Below are 16,629 nucleotides of genomic sequence, written 5' to 3'. Positions count from 1 at the left end.
GAACCATTTGGATGGAAAGCTTCCAAGGTTTAGAAGACTTAATCTGCCCATCAACTGGTACAAATGACCAATTATATGTTGATCATTAACTCTGAATGGTCAAAAACAGTTGTCAGTTATGCAGCATTACACGTTGCCCGAAACACTTAATTCTGCTGGTTTCATCAGTAGTTACATCAATAAACACAAGGAAGCCAGTTCCAGTGACAGCCACACATGCAATGCTCAACTTATTTGGGCATCACTTGTCAATGGACACACAATGATTGCATTGCAATTATTTTCCTTATGCAGTAGCTGAAAAATATATATCATGTTCAACGTTTTTATATGAATATGTTGTAACTGAAGTGTTTCCTGCTAGGGTTTGTCCACACTGGTCAGTATTTTTGTCTCGTTAGTTGGACTACCCTGATTCTGTCGTGTAGTGTAGTGTATTCAAGCGGAATAAAAACCAACAACAAAGAGTTAATTCAACTTCAGCAATGAGAATGTCCTGATATCCTTATACATACTATAAACCAGGGTTACCCAACCACCAGGCCACTTTGGACCGGGCCGCAGCAACACCCCCCGAAAAGCCAAGTTGTCTCCGTCGCGTAACGCAAATATTAAATGCACAAGCTAGCATGTCCATCACGCAACGCTAATATTAAATGCACAAGCTTGCAAATGAGTAAAACAAATAGACTTATCGGGCACCAGAATAGTTACAGGGCCGGGCCGCGAACAGTGTGGGCTTGTATGAACCGGTCCGTGGCAGAAAAAGAGTTGGGGACTACTGCAGTAGGCTACACCCCGGGGTTGACAGGTATTTGGAGAGTGAACACAAACCCTGTAAGAATTAATTTATAACACTATGCAAGGCAATGTCAAGTAAATTGTTTATTTACCTTTACAAAAATAATACTTCTGTGAACAAACAAATTCCCAATGATGGAATTCCCAACAGAAAAGTAATAAAAATCAGGTATTTTCAAGTCATGTTTAAATGTACAGTATTTTTTTTTAGCAAATATTTTGTGAAAAAAAAAAGTCTTCTCAAGTTTAGTACAAATGTGTTTGGGTAATGAATGGGTAAAATGAATGTTTTTAGTTTTTTTAAATTATGTAAGAAATAAGAAATAAAAAATGAGGACATGGCATTTTAACAGGAAGCAAACAATAAAAAACACATTTCGGACTAAAGTATGCATGAACAGTCTTACGCTTGTGCAAGATTTTTTCCACCAGAACAAGTTTTTCTTTTTTTTGTCTATTTAGTTTAAGCTAATTATTTGAAGCTAAAGATAGGACACTCATACAGTATCAATAAATTAGACTGAACAATGAATGCGTAATCAAATCTTATGTTTTTGTTTTTTTGTTTGTTTTTTTTTGTAAAACACAGAAGCCTGAACAAGGTGTTTCCAGGTCATTTTTTAACGTATTTGCATTTTGGTGAGAAAAAAAAGTGCATTTATTAAACCACAACAAACAAATGTGTGATTGATCAATCAAAGGTGAGATGTGGCATGCCAAATGTCCACGAATTTCACCTAAGCAGCCGGAGGATCGCTGCGGTGATGCTGAAAAAACCAACCAAGGCTAAGAGGCAGTTCCTCACTGTAGACTCCAGGTCATCTTCCTTGAAAAATTCTACAAATCCGTCCTGATTAGGAAAAAGATAGAATAGGATGATGAGTTGCAGGGATAGAGAAACCACATTGGGCACATTTGGCACATTGCTCACCCAAGCGTTGTGCTGCACTAGCCAGGTGCGCTGGTGTGACAGCAGGTAGGTCGAGACCTCTTGGGCCACCAGCTCCACGCAGCTCGCCTGCTGCTTCTCCTTCAGAGTTTGAGACACCACGGCGCAGAAAGCCAACAGGCTGGCGATGCCACCCCAGTTGGTGGTCCCATGGGAGAATTGATTCGAGGCCACCTGGCTGACGAAGGACATGTCGCGCCCTCGTCGGTCTAATGATAGTTTGTTGATTAAACCTTGAAGACAGATTGAAACTTGAATAAGAAAACACGCACATTTAGCTTCCTATTGTATTTGATTGATTACCTCCAGTACAACCACATTTTCAAACGTAGTTCCGGATTTCATTTGAGATGCTACGTGAATTTTTTGACACAATTTTTGTCTTTTACCAAATTACATTATCTTTTGGGGATAAGAGAGCAATTTCCCATCATTTTTCTTAGTTTCAGTAACAGCCGTTTAATGGCTTGATTACTGCCTAACTGCACTCTAATGGAGCAAATGAATGACACAAGTCTGATTATGTGTTGTGGTCCATCTGATGGCTGTAGGACTGTATTATTAGCAAAATAAGATAAAAGGTGGAAGTGCCAGTACCTGAAAATGTCATTCTTGAAACTGGTTTACAACCTGAGCATTGTGCAAACTAACTGGAATTTGAAGAGTTACGAATTAAAAATGAAAGGGTGTTTTACACAAATGACAATAACTGTGCATGCAGTCAAAAAACAATATTCTATTTTTTTTAGATGCACCATGAAAGGGCAGAGTAATCTGCTAAAAACGACATTCAGTTAGACTAACGGTTTCAACGGTCCAAAGAACTTCAAAGAGCAACACGTTACTTAAAGTGAATAACTGCAAAGGATATGCTTACCCTTGAATCTGATTCTGTGCTTGTCCACCAGGTTCGTCACGACTCTTTTCATCGTAGACTGGGCTTTGCTTTGGTTCCAAGCAGCCGTGGACAGCCCGGTAAAGTCACTGAGGAAGCGGCCGATGAGTCGCCTTGTCTCGGTGTCCAGGACGACAGAGCTGGCGGGGATTCATGTTGCCGTTATCAGAACGACGCTTCACCTCCGGTAGCTCGCCGGGTCCTTTGGCGTTAACGATCGCGGCCAGCTGCAGCTGCAGTGGCATGGAACCCTGAACGACTGCATTTGGAGGCAACATTAAAGCATCCATGAGTCCAATCTTGAAGTTCCGCTGCGTCAAGCCTCTACTCGCCGGCATCACGTCCATGTCGATGGTCGCTAAGTAACGACTTCCAAGGGTCTATGCCTCCTGCAAGCAAGGAAAGTTTTGCGCATGCGTGTTTGTAATTGGGTGTAGATAAACCAGTTGACTGGGCAAGCGGAACGCACCAGCCAATCGTAGCGGCAGCAGCAGGTCACATGAAAACAACTATTCATATCAACGGCCAATTAGAGTCTTTACTTAACCAAACGGGCAATGGACAATTTGCCACATTTGGTCAGTTGTGCAAAACTGGCATCCTCTCCCACTGCCCATCAGGTGATACAACCAAACGATTCTTACCCAGCCAATCAGTGAGGATCACTTCACGTCGCTGCAGCATTTGACCAATCAATACCTCACACTTTCTTTTTAAACACCCCCCCCCAAAAAAACCCCACTCATCTGGCATATAGCCAAACAAACTTGTATCCAGAGAAAAACAACAACAACATTTTTTGGGATCAATGATAGTGAAATAATTACCATTTGTGACCTCTGCATCTTTATGGTGGTTGTTGAGCGGCTTACCGAGCTATTGGATACTCTACCACAGGGGTCCCCAACCAACCGGGCCTCCTTTGATGCCCCAAAGACAGTCTGGAAAAGCCAAGTTGTCTCCGTCACGTAGCGCTGATATATATATATTTTAACGCTAATATACAATGCACAAGCTAGCATCTCCGTCGCGTAACGCCAATATTAAATGCACAAGCTAGCAAATGAGTAAAACAAATTGGGCACCACTCGCACCGGACGGTATAGACTTGTATGAACCGGTCCGTGGCAGAAAAAAGGTTGGGGACCACTGCTATAAACCACAGCCCCGGGGGCCTGGAACGTCCTCCTTGAGCATCTGAGAAATCCACAGCCTCTGGACTTTTTCGTTGTTGCTGTTGTTCACTCAGGCCTTTCTAAACTGCTGTTAATGTGGTTTTATTCTGTCTGATGTTATTATTTTGGTGTTACATGTATTCACTTTCTGATTTTTAGCGGGGTTTTTTTTTTGCGATTTTTAAGAGCATTATAAATAAAACATAACTTCATTAAGAGGTATGATCATCAAATATTAATCCTATTACTGTAAACAGATTATAAATTCAAGTGTATGCATGTGCTGTATTCAGGGTGACCATATGTCCCGATTTGCGCGGGACTGTCCCGCATTTTAATGATTTTTAATGTGTCCCGCAAATTGACTCGCTGTCTGATCGGCAGGCACCAATTTTCAAACGTGCGTCTAAAATGTCGTTTTTTAAAAAAAAATCTATCAAACACCTGTGTGCTGAGAGCAGACAAAACACAGTGGAGGCTATTATGGGGGCGGGTCTCGGGCTGTGTGTGGGGGGGTGTGGGGGGTTACGGAGGTCGGGCGAGTGTGACTGTCTGCGTGCGGGACTGTGAGAGGCAGCGGTATGCTGTCAATCAAACAGCCGGGCGCACGTGCAGGCGATACTGTAGTTGTTTATAAAGACACGCCTACCAAAAACAAGCATTTTAGCGACGTTTTCCAGAAATTTGTGATGGATTAATGAAAATGGAGGAATCTAAGGAAAGTAAGAAGACTGCAAAGAAAACGAAACGCAGTTACGACAAGGTCTGGGAACTCATTGCCCGTGGGTGAAGCAAGATAAAGTCAGATAAAGCTTTTCTGTGAACTTTGTGGCTGCTGTTGCTGTTATGGAGAAAACGGAAAGATTTGAGTTGTGATGGACATAATTGAAAGTGTTTAATCAGTGCTTTCCTTGCTTCTGGAAGTGCATAGTGCCACTGTGGTGGACACGTTTGTTTACAACTGAGTTGATTGTAGTTACAGTACTGTTATCTCCTGACTATTTTTGATATACTTCTTGTTTTATTTTCGTTTTACACTGTGGTTGTTTAATTTGAAAATAATTTGAATTGTAGTAGTTGTAGTAGCCTGTATTTGTTTGGATTGTCTTTGTTACTGTAATAAATTGTTACTGGACTTCATGCTCTACATGTTGCCTTGAGATTTGACATGGTTCTATTGTGTGTGTGTGTGTGTGTGACTATTGTTAAAGTGCATCTACCTCAAGATATGAGATGAGACTGACTAATTTCAGCTTTTATTGTGAGCTGCTGTTGATATTAATGTCCCAGAGATTTACATTTTTACTAGCAGTTTGTGTTGTATTTTCATAAATGCAGATAATTTCAACTGCAATTCTGTGTTTTTATTTGTAGATCTATAAGTGTTATTTTGTTACAGTTTATTATATTATATGTTATTGAACAGTTGACAAACTGTACCATATGCATTTTTGGTGTGCGTCGCGAGCGTCAGCTGCGTCCCACATTGTCGCCCACAAGCATACTCCCTGTCCCACATCTGCTGAGTTTGGATCTGGTCACTCTAGCTGTATTTGGTGCATAAATCCATTCATCAACCATACTTAACATAAGACCAGAACTTTGTACATTGCAAACAGTACATATTCATTCAGGTTTATTGCAGTGCTCTTATGTTAGTTTATTTAGGTTATCTTTTTTACCCGACGATTGCAGTAATGCAGATTAGTCATAATTTTAATTTCATAATTCTGATTCCCATTTATTAACAAGCAAGTGTACAGAACAAGTAAGGCTTTGAAATGTACTTTACAGAATTTAAAATATTCAACTATTTGAACAACACACCCAACAAGTAAACAAGATACAGATTAAACACTTGCAAAGAAATACATTTATATCCTGATGTTTTTGTTGTTGTTTTGTTTTGTTTTAAATCATATGATTAGTGCTACATACTAGGGCATACACACAGGTAAAATTGCTGGTAATGTTCTGTGAAGAAAAACCCACAAATGCAACTGAATAACTTGAAACCAAAATGGAAAACAAAAATGTAATAAAAATTATTTAGTGAAAATCAGGCATTCCTTTCAAAAAAAAATTGAAACAGGACTGAAAAAAAATGATATCCTTGACTTAGTATTTTGTTGCACAAGTTTTTAAGGCAATCAAACTACTCAATCACAACTTGTGCATCTGTCGAAATGTATTTTGCCCAACTCCGCATGAGCAATGTGCTCCGGCTGTCACAAATTGGAAGGGTGCCTTTTACACACTGAATGTTAAAGCTCCTTCCACAGATGTTCAGGAGGATTTACAGACGGGGGCTCATAGAAGGCCACTTCAAAATAGTCTGATGTTTTTTATTTTTTTCCTCAGCCATTCTATGGTGTTCTTAGCTGTTTGTTATGGGGCATTATACTGTTGAAAGACCTAGGATCTGCAGCTACCAAACTTCACTTCAGAATTCCTTTTAGGCTTGAGGTGTCATAGCACCTTGCACAGATACAAGGAATAATGTGCAGGAAAAGAAGCCCCACAACACAACCAAGCCCTCGAGGCAGAAAAAAAAAATGCCTCAAATATTTTTTTTTCAACCGAGATACTCAAATAACACAAGGACCCGTTTCAGCCCTACAGTACAGTAGGTAGTTATCTTCTTGGTTTACTTCATTTTGTGTGTAAATACAGAGCTGATGTCACATGCCTAAAAGTTCCAGTGTGGCGTCATCTGTACAAAAAAAAGAACATTTTCCTAGAAGCGTTTTGGCTTGTCAACATACGTTTTGGAAAATTCCTGTCCTGTTACACTTTTCAGTGATCATTGTGTTTTGTTTTTTTTTCTCCTTTAAAGCAGAACTGGGCAAGAAATCGACCTTAATACATTTTTTCACAACTCTTTTGATGAAACATTGACTTACAAGTACAGTAGTTGAATGGGACTTCATGACCTGAGGGGGTCTGTATTGTTTTTACTGGCACAAAGCAACTTTGAGGAGGATGGGATCAAACCTGGCACACAAAAAAATACAAATGTCCTGAATTGCTTTACGGCATACTCACTTCCTCCTTTTGCTTTAAGGACGGCTCAGGATTTCACGACACTACGCGCTGGCACGCATGGGAAATGTGGTTGATTTCTGTCAAAACACTACTGCTTTTGTCCACATGGCGCCGCCATAATCAACAAAAACGGACATATGACACTGTGTTGCTTTAATGGAAGGGCGCCAACAACTTTGACTACGTGTATAGACTCTTCATACGACTGCAAAACACAAAAGATTTTTACTGGGTTTTTGACAAATAATCATAATTAGTAGATGGGTCTTAAAACATTACTTTGAAATGTATGAAGTTGATATTTCATTATAAAGCATACGTTGATGTGTGAATATGTAATCGATTTCAAGGGTATAAATGGAATTTGGACTCTATTATCTACGTAGTGATTGTCTACTGGTGGGTTGGGAAAGTGAGTCATGGAGCCATAATGGATAGGTTGCGTTGTTTTCAAATGCTATTTTTTTTTAAACATTGCATTTTCTTTATTTACTCTAACTTTTGTAAAAGTGGGCCATACCTTGGCGACAGTCGAAAAATGCAGGTCGCAAGGTGACAACAGTTGAGAACTATGATGTACGGTCTACTTAGTGCTGCTGATATTATTATGCTGGGTTGCTGCACTCAACACAATCACTTGCAGCAGGTTGCAGACTTTGTACTGCAGCATCCCCCTGTGGTTGACCCTGGACTCTGTTTCGTCACAGCCAGCTCGAACGGATCCTCAGATGGTGCCTGATTGGTGGGGGGGGAAAAAAAATAAATAAATAAAACAAAATAAAATATCATAATTTTGAATTATAGTAGCGGTATATGATTCCAAAAGTTACATTCAAGACAATTTGATTTCATATCTCTTTTACATTCTATTCTATATAATATAAACATATGAAACAAGTCTCAGTTTACTGGAGTCACTTGTGAGGTTCTTGATCTCTTAGACATTGGTCCTTGAATAAGATAAAAGTATTTCTATTAATATCTCACAAACAAGCATGACTAATTACAGTAAATTAAGCAATCTTGATTTCACATCAAAGGGAACGTTCAAAGGTTCAACCATGAAGTATATCTCAAAAACAGAACTCTTATTGTAGAAGCAGTGTGCAGACAAAATTGTATTCATTTCGTTTCAAAAGTCTAGTATCCTCATTTCAGAGTCACTCCGTTGGATGCACAGCTTCCGGTAGTGTGTATTTCAAGGTCCCCCCCAAGGCAGACTTTTCAAGAAAAACTGGACATTGTCAGGATACTGTAAGCCGGCCAACACTATATCTGGTGACTTGTTTCAACTTGGAAAAAGATTTATTCTGCACTTCCAGCGCAGCACATATGAGCATGACAACTAGCGCTGACTCAACAACACGACTACAACTACAACTACACTACACGATGACACCTATTACGCTTTGAGGCGCAAAGAAAGAAGGATGGATTTTGTCTACGAATACATTAATTACAATATCTGCTATGATGTACAGTAGAAAGGATTTTATTGAAAATGTTTACATTTTTCTCATGTTATGAAATAAATATTGATTGTGAACCATTATATTGCAGTGTAGAGGTTGGAGTTGTTTGGAAGTGATGTATTGGAAGGTTTATTTAGGGTTTCTTGTTTTAGCAATAATGGTATTCATCCTCTAACATCTGAAATGCCCTTTTCTCTCTGCAACATGTACAGCGGAAACACACAGTCGCTCGCGTTGGCACCTGCAAAATTCGCGGATTAAAAAAATTAATAGTTTTTAGGGTTTTTTGTTTTTTTTGGGGAGGGCTAAATTACTAAATTATTTCCAATGCATTTAAACGGGTGTGAATTCTATGCTGATTTTCACTATTCACGGTCCTTTTGTATTATGTATTTTATAAAATTGCGACGTGACAGTGGTGCCATTAAGCGGTGGATTAGGTCACTTAAATGCAGGCCTAGGTTCAAAACGCATCGCCTGCCACTGTACTTCTAAGAAGTCACAATAATCACAATAATAATGTAAGGTAAATTAGGAAATTGAATAAAATATCTTTGGATGTGATTTAAGGATAAAGCGTGAGATTAAAACATCTAGTGTTGTTTGTGGATATGCATTCACAGAATAACCATGAGTCTTATTAAGAAAGCATTCTAAAAGCTAGAGGAGAGAGCATTCCTTCCTGTTCCAGGTGCCCAGCAGGATTCCACAGTCTGGTTATGACTCTGAGACAGCTGCTTGACCTTGTGCTTGTGGATGAGAGCATATGTGAGAGTGTGTTTGAGAACGTTTTATCAAGTATGACTGTGCGCAGTTAAACGGTGGGACTTTTAGGGTGTGTCCACAATTTAATTTAATACATTTTCGCATAATACATAAACTACATAATTGGTCGAGGGCCATTTTGTAGTCTGGATTTTTCTCAGATGGCCATTTTGACAACGAAACCATATAATAATACAGTATTTTTAAAATACATACAACAAATTGATGGAAAACGAATCTAGCAATTGACAGTCAAGGAAAATAGTGCAACAGTTCTTTTTTTTTTTAAAGGGGTCTTGAAAGGGGAAAAATGCTTGTGAGTTATTAAAGTTATTAGAGTTATTAAAAGTGCAGACAATTTGCAATTTTGGTGTAGATTTTAGCAAGAAACATGCTAGTAGACGCACATAATTTGTTTTAGCGAGCCCCAAAAATGATGTGGTGGGCGGGATCTGGTCTCAGTCTTAGAGTTTGTCACCTGTGTTTCAAGTATTACTGACCTTTGATTTGACTCCACAAGGTTCACAGGAACCACTTGGTGGCTGGAAAGTGAAGTCCTGTGCAAATCTGGAATGGGTCAAGATGGCGGCTAATTCACCATCTACCTCCACCACTTGATCAGCCTGGCAGAAGCAAACATTCGGTTCAAAAGTTCCTGGACTCAGTCGGATTCTGCAGGAGCTATACGGACCTTGAAGGTGTACTGACTCTCAAAGTGGAGAGCGTCCTCTGCCCCTGTAATGTTTCCATTATAAATGACTTTACATGGCTTTGGGCTGCCTTTCGGGACCTTAAACAGACGGTATGTGGCAGAGACAAACTTGAAGTCCCCTGCAATGCAAAACAGATGAAAAGAATGTGTTTGTGTGTTGTTTATTTAAAATGCAAAACAGATGAAAAGAATGTGTTTGTGTGTTGTTTATTTAAAGAGGAAGTCAACCCAAATATATTTTTGCAAGAATATGTTATATGCGGGCCCACTAGTTGAAACAAGGCATTCAGATTAATATTGTATTTGTGGAATATGAATTAAGCAGCAAAATCCACCCGTTTTTAGCCACCTCTGGGGGGCGGCCATTTTGTCACTTCTGTTGACTAAAAATGACATCACAAATTGGCCGTTACCTGAGACCTGAGCAACTATGATGTCATTTGCAGTTGACAGAAGTGACAAAATGGCCGCCCCCAGAGATGGCTAAAAATGGGTAGTTTAACTATTATTCCACAAACACAATATTCATAAGAATGCCTTGTTTCAATTACTGGGCCTGCATAGAACATATTCTTGAAAAAAATATTCTTGGGTTGACTTCCTCTTTAACAGTATGATCTTGGTGGAAAAATGGTACTGGATTCTGTCTTGACAGGATAAAATGACACAACATAGAAATGATTATAGGCAGAAAGGAGCATCAAACCTAGAATGGCTTGCAGTTCTTTGTTGTCAACAGTGACGATGCTGGCAGAAACAAGCCTCGGTGGACTGAATCCTACTTCCTCGGCCAATTGTAGCAGATCTTTGTACCACAGTGCACCACCTATACACTCACCTGTCATGAGATTTTACACTGAGATATTCAGCTACGTCTCTGCAGCTACACGTATATTAGCATAACATTTCAAACACTCACCCCACAGGATTTTGTGGTTTTTAATTTCCCCAGGTAGTCTTCCATTGCTGTAGATGTCACTGAAGTAAAACTCACCACCATCCTAATCACCAGTAGAGCAAGTACAGTACATGGTTAGCAAAAATACTTTTACTGCTTTCAGCCTGGTTCACACGGCAAGATTTTGAAATTGTCGGCCGACTTCCAAACTCTGAGAGACCCACACGTGACTTTTGAAAAAAATCACAGGTATAACAGTTTTGAAAGTACCGTGTGTGATGTGCAGCCACACAGCAAGATCAACACATCACACACGAACCGATTCATTCACCGATATTCTCATGTTCGATGGAAAATCTCGCAAAACCCCTTGAGATTAACCGAGACTTCTGAGTAAACGGTGGCGCTAAATTGGGGATTATTTTCAACGTGGGGAAAAAATGTGACACAAAAAGAAAAGACGTTGGACTCTGTTGCACCATTACTGTTGTGATCTTGGATTCCTGCCTCGCTGCCCTGTCACCTCGCTTTCTGATTGGCTGTGCGTCAAACTCAACCGGCTGCATGCTCGTTTGTCCTCATGGTGCGAAGTCGGGCCAAAACAATCCAACATGCTTAATATCCCCGAATTGAGGTCGGATGTCCTTCCGAGCAGCCGAGATCAGTCTGAGCACACCACACACGGCAAGATTATCTGTTAAGATTATCTTTGAAGCCATTATGAGAATCTAACCTAACCCCAACCTACGATTGTCGGGAGGCGAGATTTGGGGCTAAAATCGGGCCAGTTATCCTGCCGTGTAGACAAGGGCTGTAAAAATCTGGGAATTTACACTGAAAGTTTATTTAGTTTCCAAATGAAAAATACAGTGGACCCTCGCAACCTTCCGGTTCAGCACCCGCAGATTCGCAGATTTTTATTTAAAAAATCAAACACTAATTTTTTTTGTTTTGTTCCGCCGACCACTATACCTCCAATCCTCCCTCCCCATCGTTTTTCGTGGACCGCATAGTGAATGTTTAACAGCTTTTTTGAAGACATTTTTTGGGTTGATTTTCTTCCCCTCCCCAATGTATTTATTTCCATGGCCGTCAATTATATGCGTATTTACGCTATTTGTGGGTCAGCCCGGTCCCCATCCCCTATGAATAGTGGTGGTCCGTTGTATTTGAAAAGAACATCACAACCAGGGGCATAGCCAGACATTTGTCAGTGGGGTCATCAGGTTGACTATGTCTCACTAATGGTTGGCCATGTGCATGTGTACACAAGTAGATTTTGAGGAAATGCTGTGGAATGGGGTTCCAGAGGAATGCATTACGAACAGAAAGGGTTGACAAAGTGCACGTAAATCTTATGTGCTGTGGCAGAGTTGGATTATGATGTGTTAAAACATTCTACATGTACTTTGGTCATCCATCCATCCATTATCCAAGCTGCTCATCCTCACAAGGGTCGCGGGCGTGCTGGAGCCTATCTCGGCTGTCTACGGGCAGCAGGCGGGGTACACCCTGAACTGGTCGCCAGCCAATCGCAGGGCACACAAAGGCAAACAACCATTCACACTCACAATCATACCTAGGGACAATTTATAGTGCTCAATTAACCTACCATGTACGATTTTGGAATGTGTTGGCGGAAACCAGAGTACCCGGAGAAAACCCACGCAGGCACGGGGAGAACATGCAAACTCCACACAGGAAGGCCCGGAATCAAACCCTGCATCCCTGTATTGTGAGGAGCATGTGCTAACCAGTGGACTACCGTGCCGACCATACTTTTGTCAGTAAAAATGTAAAATAATTCTGGTGTCCAACTTTAAATCTTTGTGAAGTTCAACAGCTAACCTTCTCATGTTAAGTTTAGTAAATTTCATTGTCAAAAAAAATGTTGTCCCGTTTCAACAGTGAGTTGAAATGTACCTTTAGCACACTGTAAGCTTCGGTCAGGACACGCTTCTTTTCTGGAGAAAGATTCACCACACAGTTGGAGCTAAGTGATAAAAGAGTTACAATTGAAAAAAAAAAAATCCACAAATCCACAGCTTTACAATGTGAGAGCAGGAGGCAAAATGTACAGCTTACATGATGATATCAAAAGAGTTATTTTCCAGACCCGCCTCTGTTAAAGCCTCGATGTAACCCTGGACAAAGGTAACGTTGGGCTTCTTGTAGCCAAATTCTTTCATGTGAAAGTCCACATGTTTCCTTGCCACTTCAAGCTAGAGGACATAGAATATTTTAATTATGTATTACTTTTCCAAATATATGCTAAATAAATAAAGGACTACTTCTGGATACTCATGATAGGCTTATTTTGACAACAAAAAAAGTTTGTGTTGGGCCCGAGAGCTCCAATGTATTGTCTGACTAAACACAAATGTATCAGTTTAAATTGGTCCCCACTGAAGGCCCAAGTACGAAAAGCACAGCCCGCCACTGATTCTACAAGTACCTGATCTTCAGTCATGTCGATGCCGGTGACATGGCCAGCCTCTCCCACCAGTTGACTCAGCATGTAGCAGTCTCTGCCACTCCCGCAGCCCAAGTCCAGAATCCTGCAGCCCTCTAAACACTCTGGCACCACCAAACCACAGCCATAGTATCTGAGTGTACAGGAAGCCCATTCCAGAATATTACCAACAACACTTGGCACAGACAGTAAAAAAAAAAAAAAAAAAAATTAATTGAAAATAAGCAACAACCTGTCAGTTACATCTGGATGGACTTTCTTCAGAGCATGGAGGATGAATTTGGGGTAGGGCTGGGCTGGAGCCACACAAGCATTAGTCTTCAGATCGGAGGTCTTCTGTAACTTCTTTCCATAATAATCCTACCAAGAGATGACATAGACGTTTTGTCACAAAAGGGGATAGAGGGATGTTGGGTCCGGGTATCTGCGAGAACAAGAACTTTAACAACCGGCAAAACACCGTCTGTATTTGCTATTGTAATAGAGAAAATGTTTAATGTTTTATCCTACCTTAACATCCAGGTGAACGGAGGTATCCACAAAGCTTCAAAAAAGAGTATTAAATGCATTATATAGCGTACTTTCTCACACGTAAAGCAAATTAAGCTAAAGCATCTAGAAATATTGGCTGGGTAAAGCATATATGTTGTACGGCTGGCAGAAGTTATATCAATATTTATATGTTGTTGTTTTTTTAACATTGTAGAAGTTGCCGGATAACATGCGTTTGTTGTAATGCTGCGGACTGGAATAGTGTCACTAAAGCTATACATGTTGTATAGTATAAATACAGGTAGTGCGTAGTCTCAAGCGGCAGGCTGTCAATGCTAAAATCAAGGCTAAATGAAATGGAAACAAGACTTGTTCCTACCTTTTATCAACCATTGTCGGTGGTAAGTGAGATCGTGTTCTGCTGGTACTCGGCTAGTAAACAGTGAACTAGCAAAAAGTCCGTTTGAAGAAGGACGGTTCAGAGTTCACTTCCTGCACCACAGCACACCCTGTGGTTCACTCTACTAAAATGGGCTTGTTGGCATCTGGTAATTTCTTGTTGCAACGTGACTCTTGCACACTGACCGAGTACTGCGAATCAAGCTATCACGCTCTCATTTTTCCGTGGTCAAGCTATCCGCTCCTACGTTTATGAGTGCAGGCGTATTCTCAACCTTACGGTAAATGCTTTTCCGCATGTCGCAACTCCGCACAAAATACAGGGCACGATGCATCACTTCGTTCACGTTCGAACATAAAAACAATTCCTCTGATAAGTACAAAATCATTCCAGGGGATTCTTTTTCCTGGGGGCCTATACTATCAGCATGCCAAGATTGGACAGATTTTACTGTACAGTTTTTTTTTTTAAATTAGACCCAAAGTCTGCAAAAAATACAGTACATGCAGTAGAGAAATCATCATTTCCCTCACATTTGAACTGCCATTAAAAAAAATCATCCAATAAGAAGAAAATAATTCCAGTGGATTGTTCTTCCTTAGGGCCCATACTATGAGCATGCCAGGTTTGGACTGATTTTACTGTACGGATTTGTCAAAAATTACAGGCAAAGTCTGCACAAAATATAGTACATTCAGTACATAAATCATCATTTCCCTCAAGTGTGGACTTCCATAAAAAACATTCCTCCAATAAGTAGAAAATTATTCCAATGGGTTCTTATTCCTGGAGGCGCATACAATGAGCATGCCAAGTTTAGACTGGTTTTAATGTACGGATTTTTCAAAAATTAGAGGCAAATTCTGCACAAAATACAGTACATACAGTACAGTAAAATCAGTCCAAACTGGGCATGATGATAGTATTCATCTTCAGGAACAATAACCCACTGGAATGAATTTCTACTTATTGGAGGAATGGTTTTTATGGAAGTCCAAACTTGAGGGAAATGATCATTTCTGTACTGTATGTACAGTATTTTTTGCTGAATTTGCCTCTAATTTTTGAAAAATCCGTACAGTAAAATAAATCCGAACTTCACATACTGGTAGTATTACTCTTCAGGAACAATAAGAAGGAACGCAGACTTTGACTCTAATTAAAAAAAAAAAGTTAAAAAAACCTCCACAGTAAAATCTGTCCAAATTTGACATGCTGATATTATAGGCCCCCAGGAAAAAGAATCCAATGGAATGATTTTCTACTTATTGGAGGAATGGTTTTTATGGCAGTTCAAATGTGAGGCAAATGATGATTTCTGTACTGCATATACTGTATTGTGTGCAGACTTTGACTCTAATTTAGAAAAAAACTGTACAGTAAAATCAATCCAAACTTGGCATGCTGATAGTATAGGCCCCCAGGAAAAAGAATCCACTGGAATGATTTTCTACTTATTGGGGTAATGTTTTTTATGGGTCCAAACGTGAGGGAAATTATGATTTTTGTACTGTTTGCACTGTGTTTTGTGCATACTTTGCCTCTAATTTATTAAAAAACTGTACAGTAAAATCAGTCCAAACTTCGTATGCTGACAGAATGGGCCACTCGGAAGAAGAATCCACTAGAATGCTTTTCTACTTATTGGAGGAATTGTTTTTATGGCAGTTCGAACGTGAAGGAAGTGATGCATTGTGCACTGTATTTTGTGCACAGTTGCGACATGTGGAAAAGCATTTACCGTAAGGTTTGGAATACGCGCGCACTCAAAAACGTAGGAGCGGATAGCTTGACCGCAGTGACCGACTGCAGTGTGAAAAGGTTGCAACGCTAGGATAAACATTTCCCAAATATATAGTTTTAATTTCCAGAAATATGGGAATATAAAATGATCATTAATCAGCGCACTTCACTCTTTCTGAACTTCATATTTCAATGCATTCATGTGGTTTTAGAAGGTGGTTTTGTTAAGTGTGTCAAATAATACAGTGACCAACACTTCAGTAATCATACCCTAATCAATTAATAAATTATTTGAGTAAATAAGCATCGGAATGACCAATTATTTCTGTAGTGTAGTTCCTACAGCCCTGTCCGTCGTAAGAATAACGATGCCTTTCACAACGTATGTGTGTGTGTGTGTGTGGGGCTGGGGAGACAACAGGACACCACTGCAAGATGAACCAATTAAAGACAAATATGAGAACTTCAAAATCAAGGACGGACTAATTTGATGATAGTGCTGCTTGCATTATACAACTTGCTTACAGAATGCGACAGTTCTTTTTGCAAAGTGATGATTTGTTGACATGAACTGATGATTTTGAAGTCCATGTAGTCGCCTATCTTTTTGAGTTGCACATACAAGTATAATCTTGTCGATAGGCAAAATACCCAAATTTGCTTTTTCACCTCTCATTAGCTGCTATGAACGGCAACAATCACATAAAAACACAGTACACTAACAGCTAATCACATAAAAACACATTAACAGCTTGCCTTCTTCCACGTTGGTGTTCTGATACTGTGCAAATTAACCTTAAACTGTAATC

General features: G+C 39.9%; 1 protein-coding gene and 1 pseudogene across 2 annotated transcripts; both read right to left on the bottom strand.

The window, feature by feature from the left end:
- Positions 1–872: 872 nt before the first annotated feature.
- On the bottom strand, positions 873–5,303 carry LOC147145697 (induced myeloid leukemia cell differentiation protein Mcl-1-like; annotated as a pseudogene). The gene is made up of 3 exons (XR_015087249.1): positions 2,628–5,303; positions 1,733–1,983; positions 873–1,651 (listed from the first exon to the last, which is right to left on the bottom strand). The product of XR_015087249.1 is annotated as an induced myeloid leukemia cell differentiation protein Mcl-1-like (transcript).
- A 231-nt stretch (positions 5,304–5,534) lies between these two features.
- On the bottom strand, positions 5,535–14,350 carry LOC147145696 (arsenite methyltransferase-like). The gene is made up of 11 exons (XM_086034261.1): positions 14,057–14,350; positions 13,696–13,729; positions 13,418–13,545; positions 13,168–13,318; positions 12,798–12,934; positions 12,636–12,705; positions 10,734–10,815; positions 10,521–10,652; positions 9,794–9,933; positions 9,603–9,725; positions 5,535–7,600 (listed from the first exon to the last, which is right to left on the bottom strand). The coding sequence occupies exons 1-11, from the start codon at positions 14,068–14,070 to the stop codon at positions 7,499–7,501; spliced, it is 1,113 nt and encodes a 370-aa protein (XP_085890387.1). The 5' UTR covers positions 14,071–14,350; the 3' UTR covers positions 5,535–7,498.
- Positions 14,351–16,629: the final 2,279 nt, after the last annotated feature.

Source organism: Filicampus tigris, chromosome 6, assembly GCF_054856515.1.
Source record: "Filicampus tigris isolate MCC_2025a chromosome 6, RoL_Ftig_1.0, whole genome shotgun sequence".
Classification (NCBI taxonomy): Eukaryota; Metazoa; Chordata; class Actinopteri; order Syngnathiformes; family Syngnathidae; genus Filicampus; species Filicampus tigris.
The sequence above is the reverse complement of the archived record's forward strand: the minus strand, read 5'-3'. Positions and strand labels throughout refer to the sequence as shown.

Bases quoted from the DNA above. Each gene is read 5' to 3' on its own strand.
- LOC147145696 (XM_086034261.1), bottom strand. The intron at 13,319-13,417 runs GTTGTTGCTTAT...CTGTACACTCAG, and splicing joins CATCCAGATGTAACTGACAG to ATACTATGGCTGTGGTTTGG. The intron at 12,706-12,797 runs GTAAGCTGTACA...TTTATCACTTAG, and splicing joins AACTCTTTTGATATCATCAT to CTCCAACTGTGTGGTGAATC.